The 20,510-nt window shown below is 34.6% G+C and overlaps 1 protein-coding gene across 1 annotated transcript; it reads left to right on the forward strand.

Moving 5' to 3' along the window:
* Positions 1-14,080: 14,080 nt before the first annotated feature.
* Positions 14,081-16,846, forward strand: LOC128241160 (E3 ubiquitin-protein ligase TRIM71-like). Its single transcript, XM_052958127.1, has 4 exons — positions 14,081-14,271; positions 14,952-15,036; positions 15,631-15,740; positions 16,408-16,846. Exons 1-4 carry the CDS (start codon positions 14,099-14,101, stop codon positions 16,844-16,846), a joined length of 807 nt encoding a protein of 268 aa, XP_052814087.1. The 5' UTR covers positions 14,081-14,098.
* The last annotated feature ends 3,664 nt before the right edge of the window (positions 16,847-20,510 follow it).

Here is a 20,510-nt window from a genome sequence, read left to right on the forward strand (position 1 = left end):
ATGTGCAGTGTTTTATTTACGAGGAAGAACATGCGTATTGTTTAATTTAAAAGGAAGACAATGCTCAGTGTTTTATTTACGAAGAAGACAATTCGTATAGTTTTATATACAAGGAAGACAATGCGTATTGCTTTATTTACAAGGAAGACAATGCGCAGTGTTTTATTTACAAGGAAGACAATGCATATTGTTTTATTTACAAGGAAGACAATGCGCAGTGTTTTTTTTTACATGGAAGACAATGCGTATTGTTTTATTTACAAGGAAGACAATGCGCAGTGTTTTATTTACGAAGAAGACAATTCTTATTGTTTTATTTACAAGAAAGACAATGCACAGTGTTTTATTTTAATTATCTCATAAACGGCATGTTCAATTTTCAAAAAAGCATTGAGTGGTATCTTTAATTCCTTGAGATTTTGTTTAGCATAGAGTTCAAATAAACCACATTAATATTTATAATGCCCTGAAATATTTTATATATTACCTGTTCAATTTTCTGAAAATAACGAGTAATATTGAATTCCTAGAGTTTCAATTTCGTTTTAAGCTTTGCTATATATATAACTTGTACATACTCAGTCCTCACTTTTGAGAAGGTATCAGCATGAAAAAGTTATGCAAAAGTAAATGATAACATTTGCTATCTTTCAAAACTGATACCTAAACGGCGTGTGTTTTTTACATCCTTTTGGATTGCACTTCGGTCTTCATTTAAACAATACAATGAGTGGTAAGATTTCATATACTGAGATGTTTATTTTTTTTTTTTTTTTGTAATTTGGTTTTGCTGTGACATTTATTAATTGTTTTCGTATTAGCAAATTGTTTTTTGCTAAGGTTTTAAGCATGTTTATGTAATTTTGCTCAATAAAGTTAATCCTGTAGCTGCTGACTTGTTTCGATGGAGAGCCTCCCTCGACTTCTATACACAAAAGTACATATCAATATACTCGCGCCAGCTATTCCGTATATGGAAACCGAAAAATAGAAAGGCATATAATAAATGAAATATTACGATTTTCTGGTGACCTGTTTTACGTCTCGTTCGGTTAGTAAACACGTATACGTCTCGACTTGCGGTCTCGACAAATACGTGTTCACACACCGAAATTGACGTGATATAGGTCACCAGAAAAGCGTCCCATCATAACATCCCCAATATATTTTACACCACTCATATATGTTCTTCCTTTTGGTATTATTGCGTCTTGATTTCGATATTATTTTAAGCATTTGTGATGTATTTATAATGATCACAACGCCGCGGAAACCTGACTCTTGCAGTCCGCGATGTCAGAATCTGACGTGATCTAATTTGTTTTTAGGGGAAGAGGAGACATACTACCATCACACGTCAAAAGAAAACGCTAAAAAATAAAAGAAAGTGGAGTTATTAAGCAATCAAAACAATATGATGGATCACGAGACGATGCACTGTATGGAGAGGGAGCATATGTTACCAAAATAGGTCCTGATACTCCACAAGAAAAGGTAGCAATGAATAACTACGATATGGGTGACAAGAGTTACATGAAGCACATAGACAAGACTGAGGCGACTGTTGAGGTCCATATCCCGAAAGATCAGGTTGAAAAATGTCCCGGGGAAAGGGACATTTACAAACATAAAGGAGACCTCAAGCTTGACCCCGATGCGAAGATACACTACCGTTAAGGATCCCAATCAAGGTTCGACGCGCAAGATGATTTTCCATATATATTTCTTTAATCATTTCTGATCAATGTATCAACTTGATGTAGGACTCCTGTCTCATACAAAAAGATTAAGACACCATTATTTTCAAAAACGTTTAGCTTTGTTGTAAAAAATTGACAAATGCAAATGTTCCAACATGTTTATCCTCCAATGATTGTGTTTTGTTTTGATATCATATTTAAACACTAATGTAAGCAAAACACCAATACTATTTGTCTGTCTTGTTGCTGCTTTCATTTTCTCTTTAATCATAAATTTATTCGATTATCTATATGTAAATATATTATTTTTTTCTACTTGTTGTTTATTTGCATTACATGTACTTCTCCTTTATTCTGTCACATATAAGGATATATTTTTAGATTTTTAGTAATAATAATTATAATAAGCATTTTTATTGACAAGATTTCACATATTGTTTCCATATAAAGTTAATAGAAACATAGACTGAAGAAATCATAAGGAGTCCGAGAGGCCAAGGAAGCGCACCTGAACCTCCAACCTTACTCCTTATATGTCCAAATGAACTTAATATGACCATAAAAGAAGAAGACGTTATGCTTTTATCAAGCTATGTGATACAATAATACGATAGAATGCACTGGAATTCACCATTTTAATTTATTAATAACATTTTTTTTTTAATTTTCACCTAAGCTCCATGCACTGTTTAAAGCCTTTATTGTTCGGTTGTGGGAGATGGGACGCACTTTCTAAGTACCCTAAACCTTGCGTCCTTCATATCAAATCCTTGACATGCCCCTTTGGATTAATTCTGATTTTTGTAGCATTTATTTCTTGAAGATATTGTCTACATGTATATTATATTGTAAATAGTGCAGTAATAGAAGAAACAAGTGTTTCGGTGTAAGAATGCAAGATAAATTCTTTGTTTCTGTTTATATCTGAACCTCCTTTTATATTACAATTGCATACATGAGTTCTAATGAATCTTTAATATATCCTTATGACATTTTTTCACTTCCTATTCGTGTTTTTTCAATTACTCGAATCAAATAAACTCAACATTTAAGAGTGTACTCATAGATATCATTGTTACTTGAACAAACATTTCTTCATTTTATCACTCTATTTAAAGTAGGATTATGCAACGTGCTCGTCAGTTAGTTTAACAAGGCTCGAACGAAATGCCTATTCAAACTAATGAGGCAGTCAATTTGTACCGCATAAACGGCGGCCTCAAATCTTCAAGAGATATTCGTTTATCACAGGTTCTTTTAAATTGGTCGGTCGAAACCAATGCAAAATATATGTATGGATAGATTTTAAGGTTGTGAGTCCGCCGTTTGAGTATCTAGTTCTACGTAATATGTCATATAGTACGTCAACTCGTTGACAGCTGCAGTCGGTGTTCCTTTGATGTGTGAAGTCGATATGTTGCATTTGATTCAAAATATACTTTGCGGTTTTGGGATCGGAGCAAAGACAAGGATCATATCATCCAATGCTCAAAGCCTTGACAGTACATTTGCAGCCAGTAGTATAAATTTCTAAATGCATGTGGTGATGTATCATTTTTGTAATCAGGATACTTTCTTTCAATAAAATTGTACTTTTATCGGTATTAGTCTTTATTTCTTTTGATGTGCTCGAACGCCCCCGTTTGCGCCACAAAGAGACATTTTTATTTCTCCAATCTTAATAACCCTCAGACGATTTAACACTAAAAACAGCATATATTATTACCATCCACATGGACATGCGAGAAACCGCTCTCATTTGACCACTACTGTTTTACCAAAAGCTTAATAATATGTCTGTGTATTGATATCATGTGCGATAGGGCATTTACTTGCGGGTCGGGTACGTTTTGGTGGGTACACAGATTATCATTTAGTACCCGACCAATACGGCACTGCCGTCTTTTGTTCAGTGTTTGTACGTGTTATACGGCATCCTTGAAATATGCTGCTTGTTCAAGTGCAAGTTTCTTCATCATGTGCTTTTTATAGATGACGGTAACCCCCACATTTACCGTTAACGATATGTGTATACTCGTGTAAGGTAAAAACTAAGTAAGTAATTCGGACCCACAAATAAGCTAGTTCCCTGATAGATCCATTATCCTTATGGAGGATAAGAACGGTCTAGCAGTAAAGTTGTCCGTCTCTTAACCAAGAGATTGTGGAGTCGAGCTTTAATAGCAATATTCACAAACACGTGTGAAATTGTTCTATTTGATAGTATATATTAATAACAAAAGGTCTCCACGGTGAATCAACTCTTGAATTCGTGATGTAATGTATGCTATTAGTTATCTCTGGGGACATCCTTGACTATCCGGGTCCATCGTCCTCGTGATCGTCCTCGACATGCTCGTCGAGCTCTCCGCTGTTATCTGATATAATTGTGTGTTCTTTTGCTGTTTACTAAAATCCTCGCTCTGTATGCTGAACTTAATCACTTCAATGTACGTGACAAAGACAGTATTCCTCCTAACATTCTAGTTTATACCAAGGACAGCATAACTCCGTTTTATAGAAAAGATATTGAACCAGCCGATATTGAAGTTGTTTGGCTAGCAATCAAAATCAGAAACAAGATATAATTATTTATGAATTGTACCTACCTCTTTTGTCCACAACAAATTAATTATTTGTTCCACGGATTTTGCGAAAAAAGTAGGAGCGAAAAACAAACTTTTTTTAAAATAAGGCAAATCAGAGGAGAGCGCAAAGCGAAATTATTTTTTTTTTAAATGTATATTTCTTACCAAATTTATCATACAATTATGTCAAGAAATGCTTTTGACTGTTTGGTTTTGATTGTATCACATGAAAATCTGTCTCAATATTTAACAAATGGCAATACGACCCAGAGCTTTACTATTAATTTTCATTGAATCAGCAATTTAAACGTGGATATTATTGTAAAGACAGCATTCCTCACAGTAACGTGCAATTATTCGAAGACCAAAAAGAACAACTATTGTATTCATGTCATACTAATCTAACTTAATATCACACAATACATTTTAGACTAGTAAGAGTAATTCATCATTAACACATTTTTGAAAAAATAATTGTGGGACAATACAATTGAAGCAGTATCAAACAAATCTGCAAATGTGGCACTGGTCATTATATTAAGTGCAGTTGGTGGATTGAGATGTTTGAGTTTCAAGTCCTCGTCTTGACAAATGAATCTATGGTTTATAGGACCGTGCTTTAAACAAGAATAACATGACAGCCTCCATAGCTTCAATGCCCGTAAGAAACAGGCAATTTTAATAACAGGCCACTTTATCACTAATCGACCAAAGAAAATAAGTGCGATAAGAACAAAGAATTAAGAAAAATAAAACCGTCGTTTTACTTATAAAAGGTTTTATGTTCCCATTTTACTGATGTTATTATATTATATTGTATGTGTTTATACAGACTGTTTCTAAAACATTTTACAAGTCCTACATTTTATATGTTTATAACCCGTATGAGTATATGAATACTGAGAAATGCATTTTAGAATTTAAAAGAATAACTCACGAAAACATGTTAAATGGTTGTCAGGTTGTATGTCGTGTGGCCAGCGTGTATTTGTATATAAGTTATGCACTTAAAATCTGATTGTTATTATTTAGCACTAAATTCTGAGTACAAAACAATGAAGAACTTAAAACACACATACATAAAGATTGCCTTCGACGCTGTGAAACTCCTGTTTTTTACTGAAGACTATAATCCATTGACTATGACACTGATTTTCACCTTAAACGTGTATTTTACATTACGAAAACTAAAAGCAATCTGAAAATTACCACCGAATATGAATAACAACGGTGCGTCATGCAAAATATTCCCGACAAAAAGACTGTCAACAAATATCAGCTGTTTTGCGGTTGAGAAAAGATTGCTAGCGAAGAATGTAAAGCATAGAAAAACCTTCAAAAGGGTGACGTCGACGTTGCAGGTTTCAATACTAAGTAAAAGAAATACAGAAAATAGAGGAAATTCAGCAAAAAATATTTATTTTTTTCGTTTATCGAATTTTAGGTGCGGCAAATCCGACGAACAAATGGTCAATTTGTTGTGGCCTTATGCTTATTCAACGTTGTCGAACACTATTAACCAGTATACTTGCATAGCTTTTGATACTGGTATTAGATGATATTCGTTTAAGTGATGATTTAAATCTAGAATACTTTAAATTTCGCTCAATCATGGATCGGAATTATCTTTAGCTTAGAAACTAAACACAATTCGATTCAATTCAATACTTTATTGCTTCCAATAATGAAGAGAGGTAAACAGGAAAATAAATAAATAATGGGGAATGGGGGGGGGGGGTGGGGGCATACAAAAGAAATTGTTAGATAAACACAAATATATGCATAGGATGTATTCAAACTATTGTTAAATGATTCAATCAGAAAATAATATACAAGGTGTACAATTTTAAATACCTTTACCTTTAAAAAGACACAAATTTGAAATGAACACAGGATAATTTGGCGGATTGTTTGGCGGTTTATAGTCACTAACACTTATGTCAATAATTGTATAACGTAATCATGCAATGCTAGAACGACTTGAAAAAGAATACTAGGATGTATAAAAAACCTCGCAACATATTGTTGAGGTCGTATATTAATTATACATATACCTGAACATCAATCATACTTCTACTAGAAGTAAGCATGTATACAATTAACAAAGAAAAAATACGAAACATTAAGTAAACATTTTCATCAGAACTATCAAGTAACGGCGGTAAAGTGACGCCAAGAAGACGAAAGCAGATACCAATGACATCAAGTCTAACCAGTTTAGTTACAAAGTTTCTTGAACAAGTTGATGATACTTGCACTAAAATCTCATCAAGTGAGTTAACAGTTTTGCTGCATTCATGCGACAATTCTTCTTGGTATGTACAATTACATTTTACACAGTACATGTTCCTTAAGACATTTGGTTTGCACCAAATTTAAGCAATAATTAGCGTTGTGTTTCGAAATAATCGTTGTTAACTAACGACATAAATGAAGCATGGATGGATTTATGGATGCACAATACGAAATAACATAAACCCGGGACCATTTGCTATTCTAGTATTCCACATTTCAATTTCAGAAGCATTGATTCTTCTGGTGTGTGTTTTCCAGACGGTTTTGGACGGCAAGACAGATTCAACAATGTGATTATTTATCATATGAACAATATTATATCTTAACATATGATACTAGCAAGTCAATATCTGCTTTGTAATACAATGGTCAGGAAGGGATAATATTTTATGAAGAACAAAAGCTTGCTACCATCAATTTCAGACCATATTCTGTGTAGTCACAACATTCAAACTTGACTGTTGATGTTAGAGCATCGCGGCACCAGCTTCCCCACAACATAACATACAAAAGGGGTTTGATGAATGGTCGATTTTCACGTATGATTCATACTTGGAAGTAATAGCATCAAAGAAGTTTGAAGATCTGTGTAGCAGTTTATGTTCACTAATAAGGGTTATGTCCACGTTATACATATCTAGAAATATAAGCAGACATCATAAAGCCTATATAGTTCCAACAAGCAATGTTAATCATAACTGTAAATAATATTGTGTCAAGACTGATCATGGCACGAATAAGGAAATCTACGGACTTGATGCGGTCAGTTATTGAATTATTCGTCACCATGAAAACGGTGGTAATCATCGTTGTCCCTGGTGTTTCCATAGCGCCTCACGTCTCTCTTACGTCGCTCCCACTTTCGCTCTTGTTCAGGCTCTTCCTTGCTGACGCGTGTTTGCGAATGTCTACTTCTTACGGCCAGTAGTGCTCGCTTTCGACAAGGGCAATGTCATCTGGAGATCTTTTTCTAGCTTAGCATGTAGACCAGAGTCGGTGAGATAGTCTATGATATCATCCACGACACCGCTGGAATCGATATTCCCAATGTGGTAGCAGAATATCTCTTTTTTTTCTTGGCGAAGAAACCTGCCAGTTCAGATTGCCTGTGGTTTGAATTATGAGGTGCCTGTAATACGACTTTTGATTCGTAATATCGGTACCGGTATGCTTCTTGACATTGCCTTCTTTATTTTGTTGTCCGGGCGTTGCCCTATCGACGTCGCAAGCTTGAGTGATTTGGTTGTACACCGTGCTCGTCATCTTGGGTTTACCCCTTTCATTGATTGAATGTATTTTACGAGTACCACCTTTTGATATTATTCTTGTTAAATTGTCTCCCGCTTTGCTTTCATTGGTTAGAACATCGCAATCCTTTTCGTGGGGGTTGTAGTAGATCGTTGCACAGTGAACTCGGGTTCTACCAGTTTAAGATTTTGTTCTTCAATGGGCTACACTAGTTTAGCAACTTCAGTGTCCGTATTCACAATACGCTTGTTGATAGCATATATGCCCGATTTGAGCCTCGATTCATCAATCTGTAATGTTTGTACATGTTAATCAGTATTTTGTCTCGAAAGGCTGGCTAAAATCCATTAGATTTTCTGAAGGTGACACTGACATTGTTAATACCAGTCTGTAACTGATGGTGAGTGAACGAGTCTCTCGCTTGTTGTCTACCAATCGAAATGATGCTTAGCTCCAAACTGAACACGTAAACCAAATAATATTGATACTGTATCGTTAAATGGTCGTGCTATGAAATACGATATAATCAATTAAGTAATATACCAAAAGCCCTAAAAGGCAAAACATAGCAAACTAAAAAATACAAAAGTAAAAGGACATACACTAAGGACACAAACTTATATATGGTCTGGGACTATAGTACCATGTTTGTGAATGAGAAATAATACAACGTCAAAACAAGCTATTAGTGGTGTAATACTCACTTATTGATTATAAATGCCAAATCTAAAATTCAAATACCTTTATACCTTATATACTAAATTTATCTAAACCACATTAAATGTAACAAACTACCCATGGAAACTAACTCCAGCAAAACTATATGAGACAAAGCCATGACTCGTCTCCCCTTAAATATGTGAGAGATTTGAAAACACCCTGAGCAATAAGTTTGTCAACATATTGGTCCCTCCGAATGTAAATAAAGCCCTCCATCCGAACAAACATACCAATACTTGTTAGTATTGCCTTTGAAACGAAATGGCTTATATGACTTAATAAATACAAACTTCAAATATCTCGCCAAAATCATTTTCATATACGAATTTCAGTCATATTGAAGTGGCTATGACATATCATCCACTGGTCGAGGGAGTACTTACTCAACAATTATTTTAATTCTGGAATTGCGAAATCGAATTCCGCTAAAAGATCAACAAATGCACTGAGCATTATCTCATCTAGCAACATTGTTTGTCCCCATATGTATTAGAATGAAAAACAGCTGTATCAAAATAATATCAACTATCTGATGCTCCAGCCAAGAGATGTTCGTCCCGGGGAATGAACGCAGACTGGCTCCTTTGATCGGTGAAATGTGTTTGATCATTGATTTCCCCACAGTGAGATCCTTGCGAAATTCTGAAATGCAGATATGCAATCATTTAATAAATTCACAACAAAAGTTATAACTGGAACAACACGGTCCCCAGAAAAAATGTCTGATTATAAAACTATTATATTATTTAAACTATAACTAATTCATTTTATTTCAAATTCATTAAAAAACACCTTAAGGATGATCATTGATTTTTTTTACTGGTTTACAAATACCATATCTTGTCCACTGGGTGTAATCATCCCAGTTAAAACAAACCACCTTTTTCTGCAGTGACAAAGGATAAAAGATAATCAGTGACACTCCTTAATACACACAATTTTTCAGGACTTCTTAATTTTTTAGCCATAATTTTCCCAATTTTAATTTTTATCATCGGTCAAGTATTGAAGATATATTTTGAATGCATCTGAACACCAATCCTTTATGAGCTGAATTGCATCTGCAGGTAAACCGTATTGAAAGGCATGTGTAGACATCCCTCGTCTGAAAAAATAAGATGAATAGGAATATGAATCTAATCTAATCAACTTCATTGTATGTTGTTGTTGTTGTTTTTAAAACAGTCTATACTATATAGGCTCCCCAGATATAAACATAAATAAACCCTTATCCGGAGCAATCTCTTTTCTCAGTCATATTAAGAAAGGTCTGGACCGGACATAAACAGTAAACCGGTATGGAAATTGAAAGAAAAGCCATTACCCTTTAACCAATCTAAATCGTTTTCGACCATCTAAAATGTATTTACAAACCACATTCTGTAACCACTGCATCCTCACTGCAGGGATGTGATTGACCTGGCAGCTGAAGGGCTGAAACCATTTCGGCCATGGGTTCTTGGGGCACTTTTGGGGTCATAAGCACACTGCCGTAGAAGAAAAACTGGCTTTTTAGAAGCTCTTTTGAGGGTTCTTCAGACTTTAAATTTGAATCAAACTGGGATATCAACTCTAACAACCAAAAGCACACTAGTATCTTTTTTAATCAGCTCAAAAAAAAATATATATATTATTTTATTTTATTTATTATTTTTTTTTTTTTATTATTATTTTTTTGGGGGGAGCGTGGTGGTCCCTGGTGCCATTAGATCCGCGGAAGTCCGCGAATCCGCGGACAAATCACATCCCTTTTCAACATAATTATTGTATCTAGTAAATATTTCCTTAATTCGGTACTATACTTGACTTCCTAGCTTACAGAAGAAATGCGATAAAGTATAGACAAGAAAAAAGTATCATCAACATCTTACAAATTCAAGGTGAACTGCCTCGCACTCAAAGAAATAAAGAATATATTTTCGCACACACAATGACCTGTAGCGACGTAATAAAGCACAACCAATCAAAGTAGTATCGGAAAGATATTAATCTGAAACGGAACCAGTTAAAAGGAAAGAAATTGTCGCAGTAAATAACACACACGCACGCACGCACACACGAACACGCACACGCACGCACACACACACACACACACGCACACGCACACGCACACGCACACGCACACGCACAATAGTCCGTCGTACACCAAAGGCGTAAACTAAAATTTTAAAAGGAAACAGTTGGAAATATTCGGACGGAAATTTCGACTGCCTTCGAAATAAGAGTTTCCTTTTTGACAGAGTTAGCTGCTTTAAACAGCACAGCGATGTCTACGCCGCAAACTTGAAGCATCAACTATTGCACTTGTGTATGTAATACTAGTCTAATGCTCTTTGCATTGATTAACATGAACAAGCTTACTTTATTCTGAAAGAGGTCCATTACGAACTATCTTGAGTTTTTGCTCAATTACTTTTCTTGTTGTTGTTGTTGTTGTTGTTTTTTATTTGAAGTCTGGAAAAACATCTGAATTTGGACCAACTTTTCAAATCAACATAATATGTAAAAAGCGTAAAACCATTACACTTAAAATTTAATATGGATGCAAAATTTAAAGAAAAGCACAGAGTTTTAGCGATATGGGCATTTTTTTATAACACACAATATACATTTGAAATAGGCCAACATGACCCTTGATCAAATTCATCGAATACAGTAGCTTACGTATACAAATTCAAATTCAAATAGCGAACAAGTAAACAAGCATAATTGTATCAAATAAATAGCAGCTGTACCTAGGAGAGTTTGATATACATATCATAAATACATAAATGATCTTAACTATGAAATATTATATTTATATCATAGTATTAACAACAGTGTCTACAAAATACAATAATACAACATGCATATGATATGTATTAAATTTGAAGTTAAATTATTTTACAATAATATAGCTATGACCTCAAACAATCGTGTCATCTTTATATTATACGATTTCCTTTCAAATTTTCTGAATATCATTGTCTCGGATAAGCTTTGAGAAATATTATTTTCTTCGCTTGAGTAAAACGATTTAGAAGAAAATGGTTTTCCCTTGTTTTAATGAAAAAAAAAACGCCAGGTGGCGATTTATAAGCATGAGTGATTCGTGCGCATATGAATGTAAAGGCATTCAGCTTTGGGGAACCGAACGTTGACATTGATTCAATTGATTGTTAAATTTTACAAGAAAATGTTTATTGTGATAGTTTTCTGTAACTATGCAACTTCATCATACGAATGATCAATTTGTTTTCATTTGTCTTCAAAGAATATAGCGATGTATTATTCATTTGTATAACTTGAGAAAGTTTACGTGAATCATGAAACTGATATGTTTTCTATACATCTTTGTTAAGGAGCTTATGGGTGATGAGGCCCGACATCTAGTGGTACGAGACAAATCCTGTAAATTTGGATGACAAACGGGCAGAGGTTTCTGAGTTTTCCCCAAAAGGAGGGTTTTATTTCAGTTTTTCCTCGGCCAGTCGACCACGTCTGTAAGCTCCATTTTTTTGCAAGCATGTTGTTATCTAGACATACTTTGCTGATGTTGAAAGTTCATGCTGTATGTGGTAATCGGTTTCTCAAGTGCTTTACTGAGACTTCCAAAATATTACCACTGAAAGTATTGGTTAAGTTGTTTTCTATAGGAGGTTATAGAATGGTATTCAGTGAACATGCACATTTCTTTATTGAGCATAACTGTCAGTCAGATCTTTGTACCAGTAAACGTTCAAACAAAATGTGTGCGAAATCGATTTTCACTTTGTAAGATATACAAATAATTTGATCGTAAACAAAACAAAACATAATTAAAGGGGTATGCATAAATTGTCACAATACCACAGGCCATTACAAAATTACAGGTATTACAAAATTATTAATAAAAAGGGTGGGTTGCAACCAGAAATCCTTGTTTTCGATAGTAATTCTCACAAGCCAATCAAATTGGCGCTTTTTGTTACTTAGGTCTGATATATTCTTGTGGGAGCAGGGGTATATTTCATTAAAAAAATCCTAGGAACCATGGAAGGTGTAAACATGAATTGTACCATAAGCTATTACATAACTGACAATGTTATTGAGTGGTATTCAATGGTACAAATTTGTTTTCGCTTTAAGATTAAATAAACGTAAGAAATATTTATAGTGCCCTAAGAATTATTAAATTACTCGAGTTGCAGTTTCGTTTTAGGTAAAGTTTTAGAACACTAGTATAACCAGTCTTCACCTGTTAAGGCAGGTATAAGCATTGAGCAAAATATCAAACGCAAAAGTTATATTTTATTATATTATATTTTTTGCTATCATTAAAAATTCATACTTCATACGGCAAGTTTTCCGTTTTGGATTGTAAAACGGTCTTCAGTAGTGGTAAGCTTTGATTGAGTCCATTGTTTTTGTTTAATATTTTTAAACAAACATTATGCTCTAGACATTGAAGTGCCTCCTTTTTATATAACAACAATTTAATTTCGATGATATTTTATCATTTGTGAAGTATGTCTAGTATGACATTCATAACGCCGGGGGTAACCAGGCTCATTTGAGCGGCTTAAACACACAAACACACGCACGCACGGACGCATGCACGCACGCACACACACACACACACACACACACACACACACCCGCAAACACACACACACACACACACACACACCAACACGCTCACGCACACACACGCACACGCACGCACGCACGCACGCAAGCAAACACACACACACACACGCGCGCACACGCACACACGGACACACTCACCCACACACGCGCAATCACGCACACATACACACGTACATACAAACAAATGCACGCACACACACGCACGCTCGCACGCACGCACGCACGCACGCACGCACACACACACACACACACACACACACACACACACAATATCGCGTTTTAAGACCGGCATCTGGATATCAGCTGAATATCATTACAATGAGTGTCATTTTTTTTTACTGTTGAATATTGGCTTACGTATTAACAGTGGTTAGATAGGTTACATAGTAAACCAATCCAACTAAAGAATCGAGTCCTGAAACCGCATTCTTTTCAGTTGTATTTGGTTACAGAACAAGTTAATAGTGTGCTTTAATGTGTTACTACAGACAAATATATTTCATGACCCATGTACAAGTCTCCCATTTGTTCAGACAGCCATCGACGAAGCAAAATATTTATCGTGTCCATATTTTGGTGTTTTCTCATCATCCTCAAATGAATATAGAATGTCTTTGTATTAATAATTCCAATGTTGTTTTTCCGTTTTTTTCTTAGTTTTCTCTTCATATTCTTATTGGTTTGCGAATAAAACGTGAACCAATGAATCAATTAAAATAGTTTAAGGTTATATGTGTTAGTGTTAATGATTTAATCAATAATATCTGATCTAATATTCACTGAAATAAAGTCATATTGACAGAAACACAGATTATATTCAAGTCAATAATTATATTATAATACATATTATTAGCCGCTAAATAGCTGAAAAGCATTTGAATTAAAGTTTTACACAATGTATTTAAAATCGGTTAGGAAAGATTCGTTTTGGCCGGGAACATGGAGAAAGATAAAGAAGCTGTTTCCAGCGGTCTTGACGCAACGCCTACAGAAACTACAATCTTCTGCACAGCCTGCAGTGTGAATGAAAAGGCCAGCCATATGTGTATAGATTGTGACACCTACTACTGTGACTCTTGTCTGAAGGACCACAACAAACTGGCAAACCTGAGGTGAGTCTCTACCTTTTTCTTTCTCTTTATACCAAAAACCGGTTTAGACTAATTTTATCGGTTCCAACACTGTGAACCCATAATGGTTTAAATGACTTATATGAGGGTCATTCCAACAAAAGTATGTCACAAATTATCTTCCGTAGAAACCACGCGAATTGCACGTATAATGTATTTGAATGCGGATGTTTATTAAATACACCTGTGAATATTTGAATTTAATCCGCATAAAATTTACCAGGATGTTTATTGCTGAATTATAAACACTCATATATAGAATCTATATTTCCATGTTAAAGTGAAACCTAGAGAAACAGTTTAGTAATCATTGCCTACATTTAAGCCCTAGATTCTTTCCGGGAATCTCCAAAAGTGTTTATGAAGGGTTGTCGCATAAATGGAAGTTCGACGGTGACATTTAAAACATTTTTTGCTTGGTTAATTATCTTAAAGGGGGTCTATTTAGCTTGCAAAACAGTAGCCGTCGTGTTAGGCCTATCGTTGCTGCAAAGGTTATAGAACAATGGCTGATGAAGATGCCGATTTACTATTTTCCAGATAAATGTACTTTACAATGTCCAGTCTAGGGAATTAAAAAGGAACCATCTGTCATATTATGAGTGACTGTTTAAAAGTAAAGAATCTTTGTACTAAATTAACCCTACACTTGTTGACGCCAGAGCTACAAAACCCATTTTGCTCACCGGGATTGAAACTATGTGTATTGTTTTGAGCCGCATTGAAGAATATATAAACAATAGCTCAGTAAGGTCAGACAAGGACGGTCATCGCAGAGGACAAGAAGCACTGAACACATTATATGCAATTTCTTTCATTCTAGTGGCCCTGTTGTAAAAATCCCTTGCAAAGAGGGTTGAGCCATCACAGGCAAGTTTACGGAATATGAAGTTATTACATCTGTCAAAACATAGATAAAAATAACCGCCCAAGTTATGGTCTGAAAGCCATACAGCTTATTTGCAACAATGCTTAAGCCCCAAAACGTACAAAACCAATCTATCTTCGAGAAAGTGTTGTTAAGATTGAACAACACATGATTCCCCTGACATAAGCTCCCGATTTTTTTTCCTATTTCCTTTTCTATAAAAATGCTATTATGTAAGCCATATGCTACTAGAAGTGCCCTTGGGTCTGCAATGTAAAAGTGACTTAATAGTATATTAAGTGGAGGCTGAATTGCAGCATTAAGATCGTGGATAGCAAGACTTCAAAACCTTTTGACAGTTTCGTAATACTACACCTTTAGGAAGATGGGGTACAACACAATTACTTCATTATTCCATTTACAGAATCCATCTTATTATCGATGGAGATGAGATGAAATGACGTGGTACAAAGAAGCAGCTTTCAACCGATCGTTGTGAGGAGCACAATGGAAAACACGTGGATATGTTCTGTGTTTACCATAAGGTCGTGTGTTGCAGCGCATGCGCGGCCATAAAACACAGGTAAGAATGAATTATGAAAAGTGACACTACTATTCAAAATCAATACATACCAGTGTATAATAAACATAAATTTGAGTGATAAAACTTTAAGTACTTACTAAATATAATGCATTGATGGAAATATTAATTGCTGATAACAAGATTGTAACCGTGAATTTAATAGCTGAAAACGCAAACAACATTAAATGATTGATGAGTGCTAAAAGATTTATTATGGTCTACTATCGTCAGAAATACCGTGTTTTCAGCACCTTTCTTTCTAATTAAACTCGGTATCCTACATTAGAACCGTTGTTTTCGACACTAATTCATTCATTTTGATATATTTAAACAATTGTATAAATTGTGGAAATCTTATTTGGGAGTAATTGTGCAACTTTTAACAAATGGTATAAACATGTCGGTCAGAAGATACTGGGCTGATTGAAACACGCAGAACAGAAAACGTTGATAGCATCTTTTGAACATGGATGAACACAAACACAGATAGTATTTTTTTAAGGGCACACATACAATAATTATCTTATTTATCTAACTTAAAAAACCCAACAATCATTACCGTATAACTTAAAATAGGACGAGACCAACGAAGGTTGTATAAAATGGAACAATTTGAGAACAGATGTTCCTCTATTTGTTAATAAGGAGTATGGGACTTTCATTTCAGATCTTGTAAGGATGTCCAGTATATTCCCGATATATCGAGCGGAACAAAAACATCACAAGATTTTAAGGAAGCTTTAAACAAAGTTAAGGAGATACGTGGGAGAATTCTTCGTGTAGAACGGGAAAAGTACGATAACATCCAGAGCATTGAAAACGAAGAACGCGACATATTAAAGCAAATTGATGTGTATAGGGATCAAATTAAGCTTAAAATAGACGAACTGGCTGACAAGTCCAAAGAACAGGTCAAAGAGAAACACAATAGCTGTAAAAAGGAAATCGAGGAGGCGAAAGCAAAGCTTCAATCATTTCTTACACAGATAGCTTTGCTGGAGAAGAGTGAATCACCGGAAGTAAAGAATGAATCACAGGTCTTTGTTGACATGAAGAAAAGTAACAACATTGTGGACCAAGCTAAAAAGGGCTGGTTTTCATATTAAACCGGACAAGGCAAAACACTTCTTCCGGATTAGACAAGTTCGACGAAATAAATAAAAACGTATGTCCTTCAGCTTGTTTTCTACTTTAGTGCTGCACTGTTTTAAGTATTGTTTCCATTGATAATTGTTACTGTTACTGTTTCCATTCGTTTCGAATAACAGCAATGGGTTAAATAATAATAATAATAATTTCAAGAATGCATGTGTCCTGATCAGAATTTAAAAATACTTCCTTCTTACAAGTGTATTTGTTGATTTCACACATGCAAAGGACAATACCATTTGTTTCGGGTCTGATGCTTTGCCACAATAAAGGTTGGGAATAAAATAAATAATAGCGATATTTGGGCGCCTTTTCACTTGGGATTGTGTTGCCACGTAACTATTAATTGACCCCCCCCCCCCATTCATAAAGGCTTGTAATTTTATAAGAACAAAATACATATTAAGAATAAATACTTTGTTTTTGATCATTTAAGTCAAATGAGATAAACATAATAATTCATTAAATTTAAAAAAAAGTTTTTTTTGCATCAGCTGACATTGTTCCCCCTCAGCGTATCGTGCGAACATTTTAAACCTTTTGTTATGAATTGTTGTTTATATTATGAACCAATAGATTCTGTCTGGTAATATCGTAACTTTGTTGAATTAAGATGCTAACGATTTCAAACACACGCTTAATACTCAGCTGATGTTCGTGCTTACTTTGTCTCTTGTTTGTTGATAAATTTCTGCACTGACTTTTTTCATTACATTTCACTATATTTTTTGAAAGTTACAAGATGTGTAGTGCTTTGCAATTATGTTGTATTTGTGTCATTATTGTCAAAAATGTTATGCTGTCTTTTATATATGTTTATTGGCTTAATAATCATTTATCTGCTGGTATTCTCCATAAACAAAGTATGATCGAAGAAATGACGCCGACGCCAGCATAATTTCCATGTCCCATTAATTCCCCATTGATTACCGCTCTATTTCCTCGAGAGAGACAACAGCACTAATTGGTATTCATTTTGCTAACTCCGAAGTGCCAAGTAAGGTCAATATTTCCAGCCATGACGACTAGACAGCTTTCTCTGGAATATTCATAGTCTGTGTTTTTATTATGCTGACCAAACATAAATGAAAGAGATTGTATATGGACATTGTATTATTTAAATGTATTGTTATTTATATTCTAAATTTCAGGCTCAGATAAATTATATATTCAAATATAATAAACATTAACTAACTGTTAAATCAACGATACATAAAACAACAGTACGAAAGAACATACAATACTATTGTATGTTCTTTCGTACTGTTGTTTTAGTATTGTATGTTCTTTCGTACTGGTGTGTTATGTATCGTTGATTTAACAGTTAGTTAATGTTTATTATATTTGAATATATAATTTATCTGAGCCTGAAATTTAGAATATAAATGTTACATATATAGCATTACATGTACAAGCAATTTGATAACAACGATGTGTTATAGGAGGAGTACCTTTATTTCACGGCGCCACCGCGTTATCCATGGGCGTCGTCCCTGGTGGGAGTTAAAGTCATGATATGTTTTGGTGTATAATGCACAGACATAATGGTGCCTTGGTTAGAGCTACCCTGGTTCTTTAACGTGCACCAGTATATAGAACTGACAAACGGGACTCCTGTAAGTGTTTTAGTATTTGTTAGTGGTGAGGTTTGGGATTGAACCTGCGACCCCTGGTTTGATAGCCAAGTGTCTCACCACTACAGCACAGATTTGCCTCTCATGGTCCATTATGAATTGACATGTCGAATGTATATTTATGTTCAGATTATATTGTATGCTCCATTGATTCCTGCTTGTTTTCTCTTGCCCAAAACAACAGCGATTTCCACCAATGAAGGCCGAGTGATGACGATAAGCGTACTTCATACATTATTATAAGGTGATCATTTTATCTCGGTGGCCAGTTTTCAATGTTGCATAACTGATTTACATTGTGTACTCCGTTTCGCTGAAGATTTACTTATTAAAGACATTTTAATTCATATCTCGTATTTCCTGTTTCTGTTGTTTTTGTGACGTTGTGTGCTTCTCGGAAGTGCCTGTAAGGCCTTTAACGCTGTGACATCGTCTGCCTGGGCTACTACCAGGGCCCCGTTTCATTGAAGGATCAGTAGTTTATTATAAAATCTTTAATCTCTCGAAACGTCTCAGGTGGCAGCAAGTTGACTTCTTTCATTTCCATGGATTTGTTTACAATTTTAAAATGAAGAAGTTCAATGTACACAAATATCTGGCAAAAAATTAAAAATATTCCACCAAGAGAATTTCATTGTAACGACTGCGATCTTAATTTAAACGTGCTCCTGGGATCCATTTCAAGAAAGATCTTAGTCGATTTAAGTCGTCAATTGAAATAATCATGGTTTCATAGTTTCCTAATGTTTTTACATATTTGAATAAAATGAGCTTTGACTAGTATTAAAATGAATACAAAGTAGGACATTTTTTTTTTTAAATTGTTGCCATTAGTGACGTTTAATTCATTTATGATAGTATTTAAAGGGACTGTACTCCATGTGATGAAATAGGAAGAAAAAGAAAATTGTCGAAAAGTGACTTAATCTTGGTATCGATGTGTACTATGCATTGAAACTTAATAACTGAGGTACCGCATAGTTTACAATTAATTCATTTTTCACAGTGTTTTCGTATTTTTCCATTTAAAAAGATTACTGGGTATGTCTACCTAGTAGAATTCATTCCTTATGCGTGATTGGCTAGTCGATGTTATCACGTGATATTACCAAGTGATGTGGATAGCTTTATTATATCACCCGTTTGGAGTAAGCCTTCGTAGCTCAGTGGATACAACGCTGGACTTCAATTTTGGCGACACCGGTTCGAACCCGGTCTTCGACACAATTTTTTTTAAATTTTGGTTTTCGTTTTACACTTATCATATCAACGAGTAAATTGTTTTGTTAAATAATTGTCCTGAGATTCGTTACAAAAAAAAACTTTTTTTGGTGCCAATCTGGTGAACAGTCCCTTTAAGTCACGAATAAAATCCTTGATTGAAACGGTCTACTGGTCTTGTAACTTTGATTCCCATCTATTTTTAAGATAAAAAGGCTTCTACATTAAGCAAGTCGAAAACTGCCATTTAATTCACAAAATAACATTGTTGTGCTAGTTGCAATTGAACTAAACCTGGATTTGGCCGTTACTGATGTTGGAAATACTCATGGACCAATCTCTTTGCAAGTCCTTTTTTATTTGAAACGTTAACACTGTTACATTGAACTGCTTCAGTCACCACCACAACCACCACCAATCCCCACATCCTCAGATTTAAATATAAAACAACTTTTCATTAATGCATTACTGGTTTTAATTGCATTGTAGACACTTTATATGATAAAGAGGTACATTTCAATGATGAAATATTTTGTTATCTGAAGTGGTTTCAACTTCGCCCAATGACACTTACAAAAATTTGAAACGTTCTATGACTTTATGTGAGAGGAAATGAGTTGGAATTGCGATTGATATTTGACGTTAGTATTTTCGTAATATTGGGGCCTGATGTTTCATCAAACATCTTTTCTAATAAGTCACATATGTTTGGACTATGGCGTATAGCATATTTTAGTCGATTGGTTACACCTAAATTCAAGATATA

This window comes from Mya arenaria, chromosome 7 (assembly GCF_026914265.1).
Source record: "Mya arenaria isolate MELC-2E11 chromosome 7, ASM2691426v1".
In the NCBI taxonomy this organism is placed as follows: Eukaryota; Metazoa; Mollusca; class Bivalvia; order Myida; family Myidae; genus Mya; species Mya arenaria.

Excerpts from the sequence above, each read along its gene's own strand:
- LOC128241160 (XM_052958127.1), top strand. The coding sequence starts at position 14,099 with ATGGAGAAAGATAAAGAAGCTGTTTCCAGCGGTCTTGACGCAACGCCT. Across the intron at positions 14,272-14,951 it reads AACAAACTGGCAAACCTGAG|AGCTACAAAACCCATTTTGC; the intron begins GTGAGTCTCTAC and ends TGTTGACGCCAG. Across the intron at positions 15,037-15,630 it reads AATATATAAACAATAGCTCA|AAGCAGCTTTCAACCGATCG; the intron begins GTAAGGTCAGAC and ends CGTGGTACAAAG.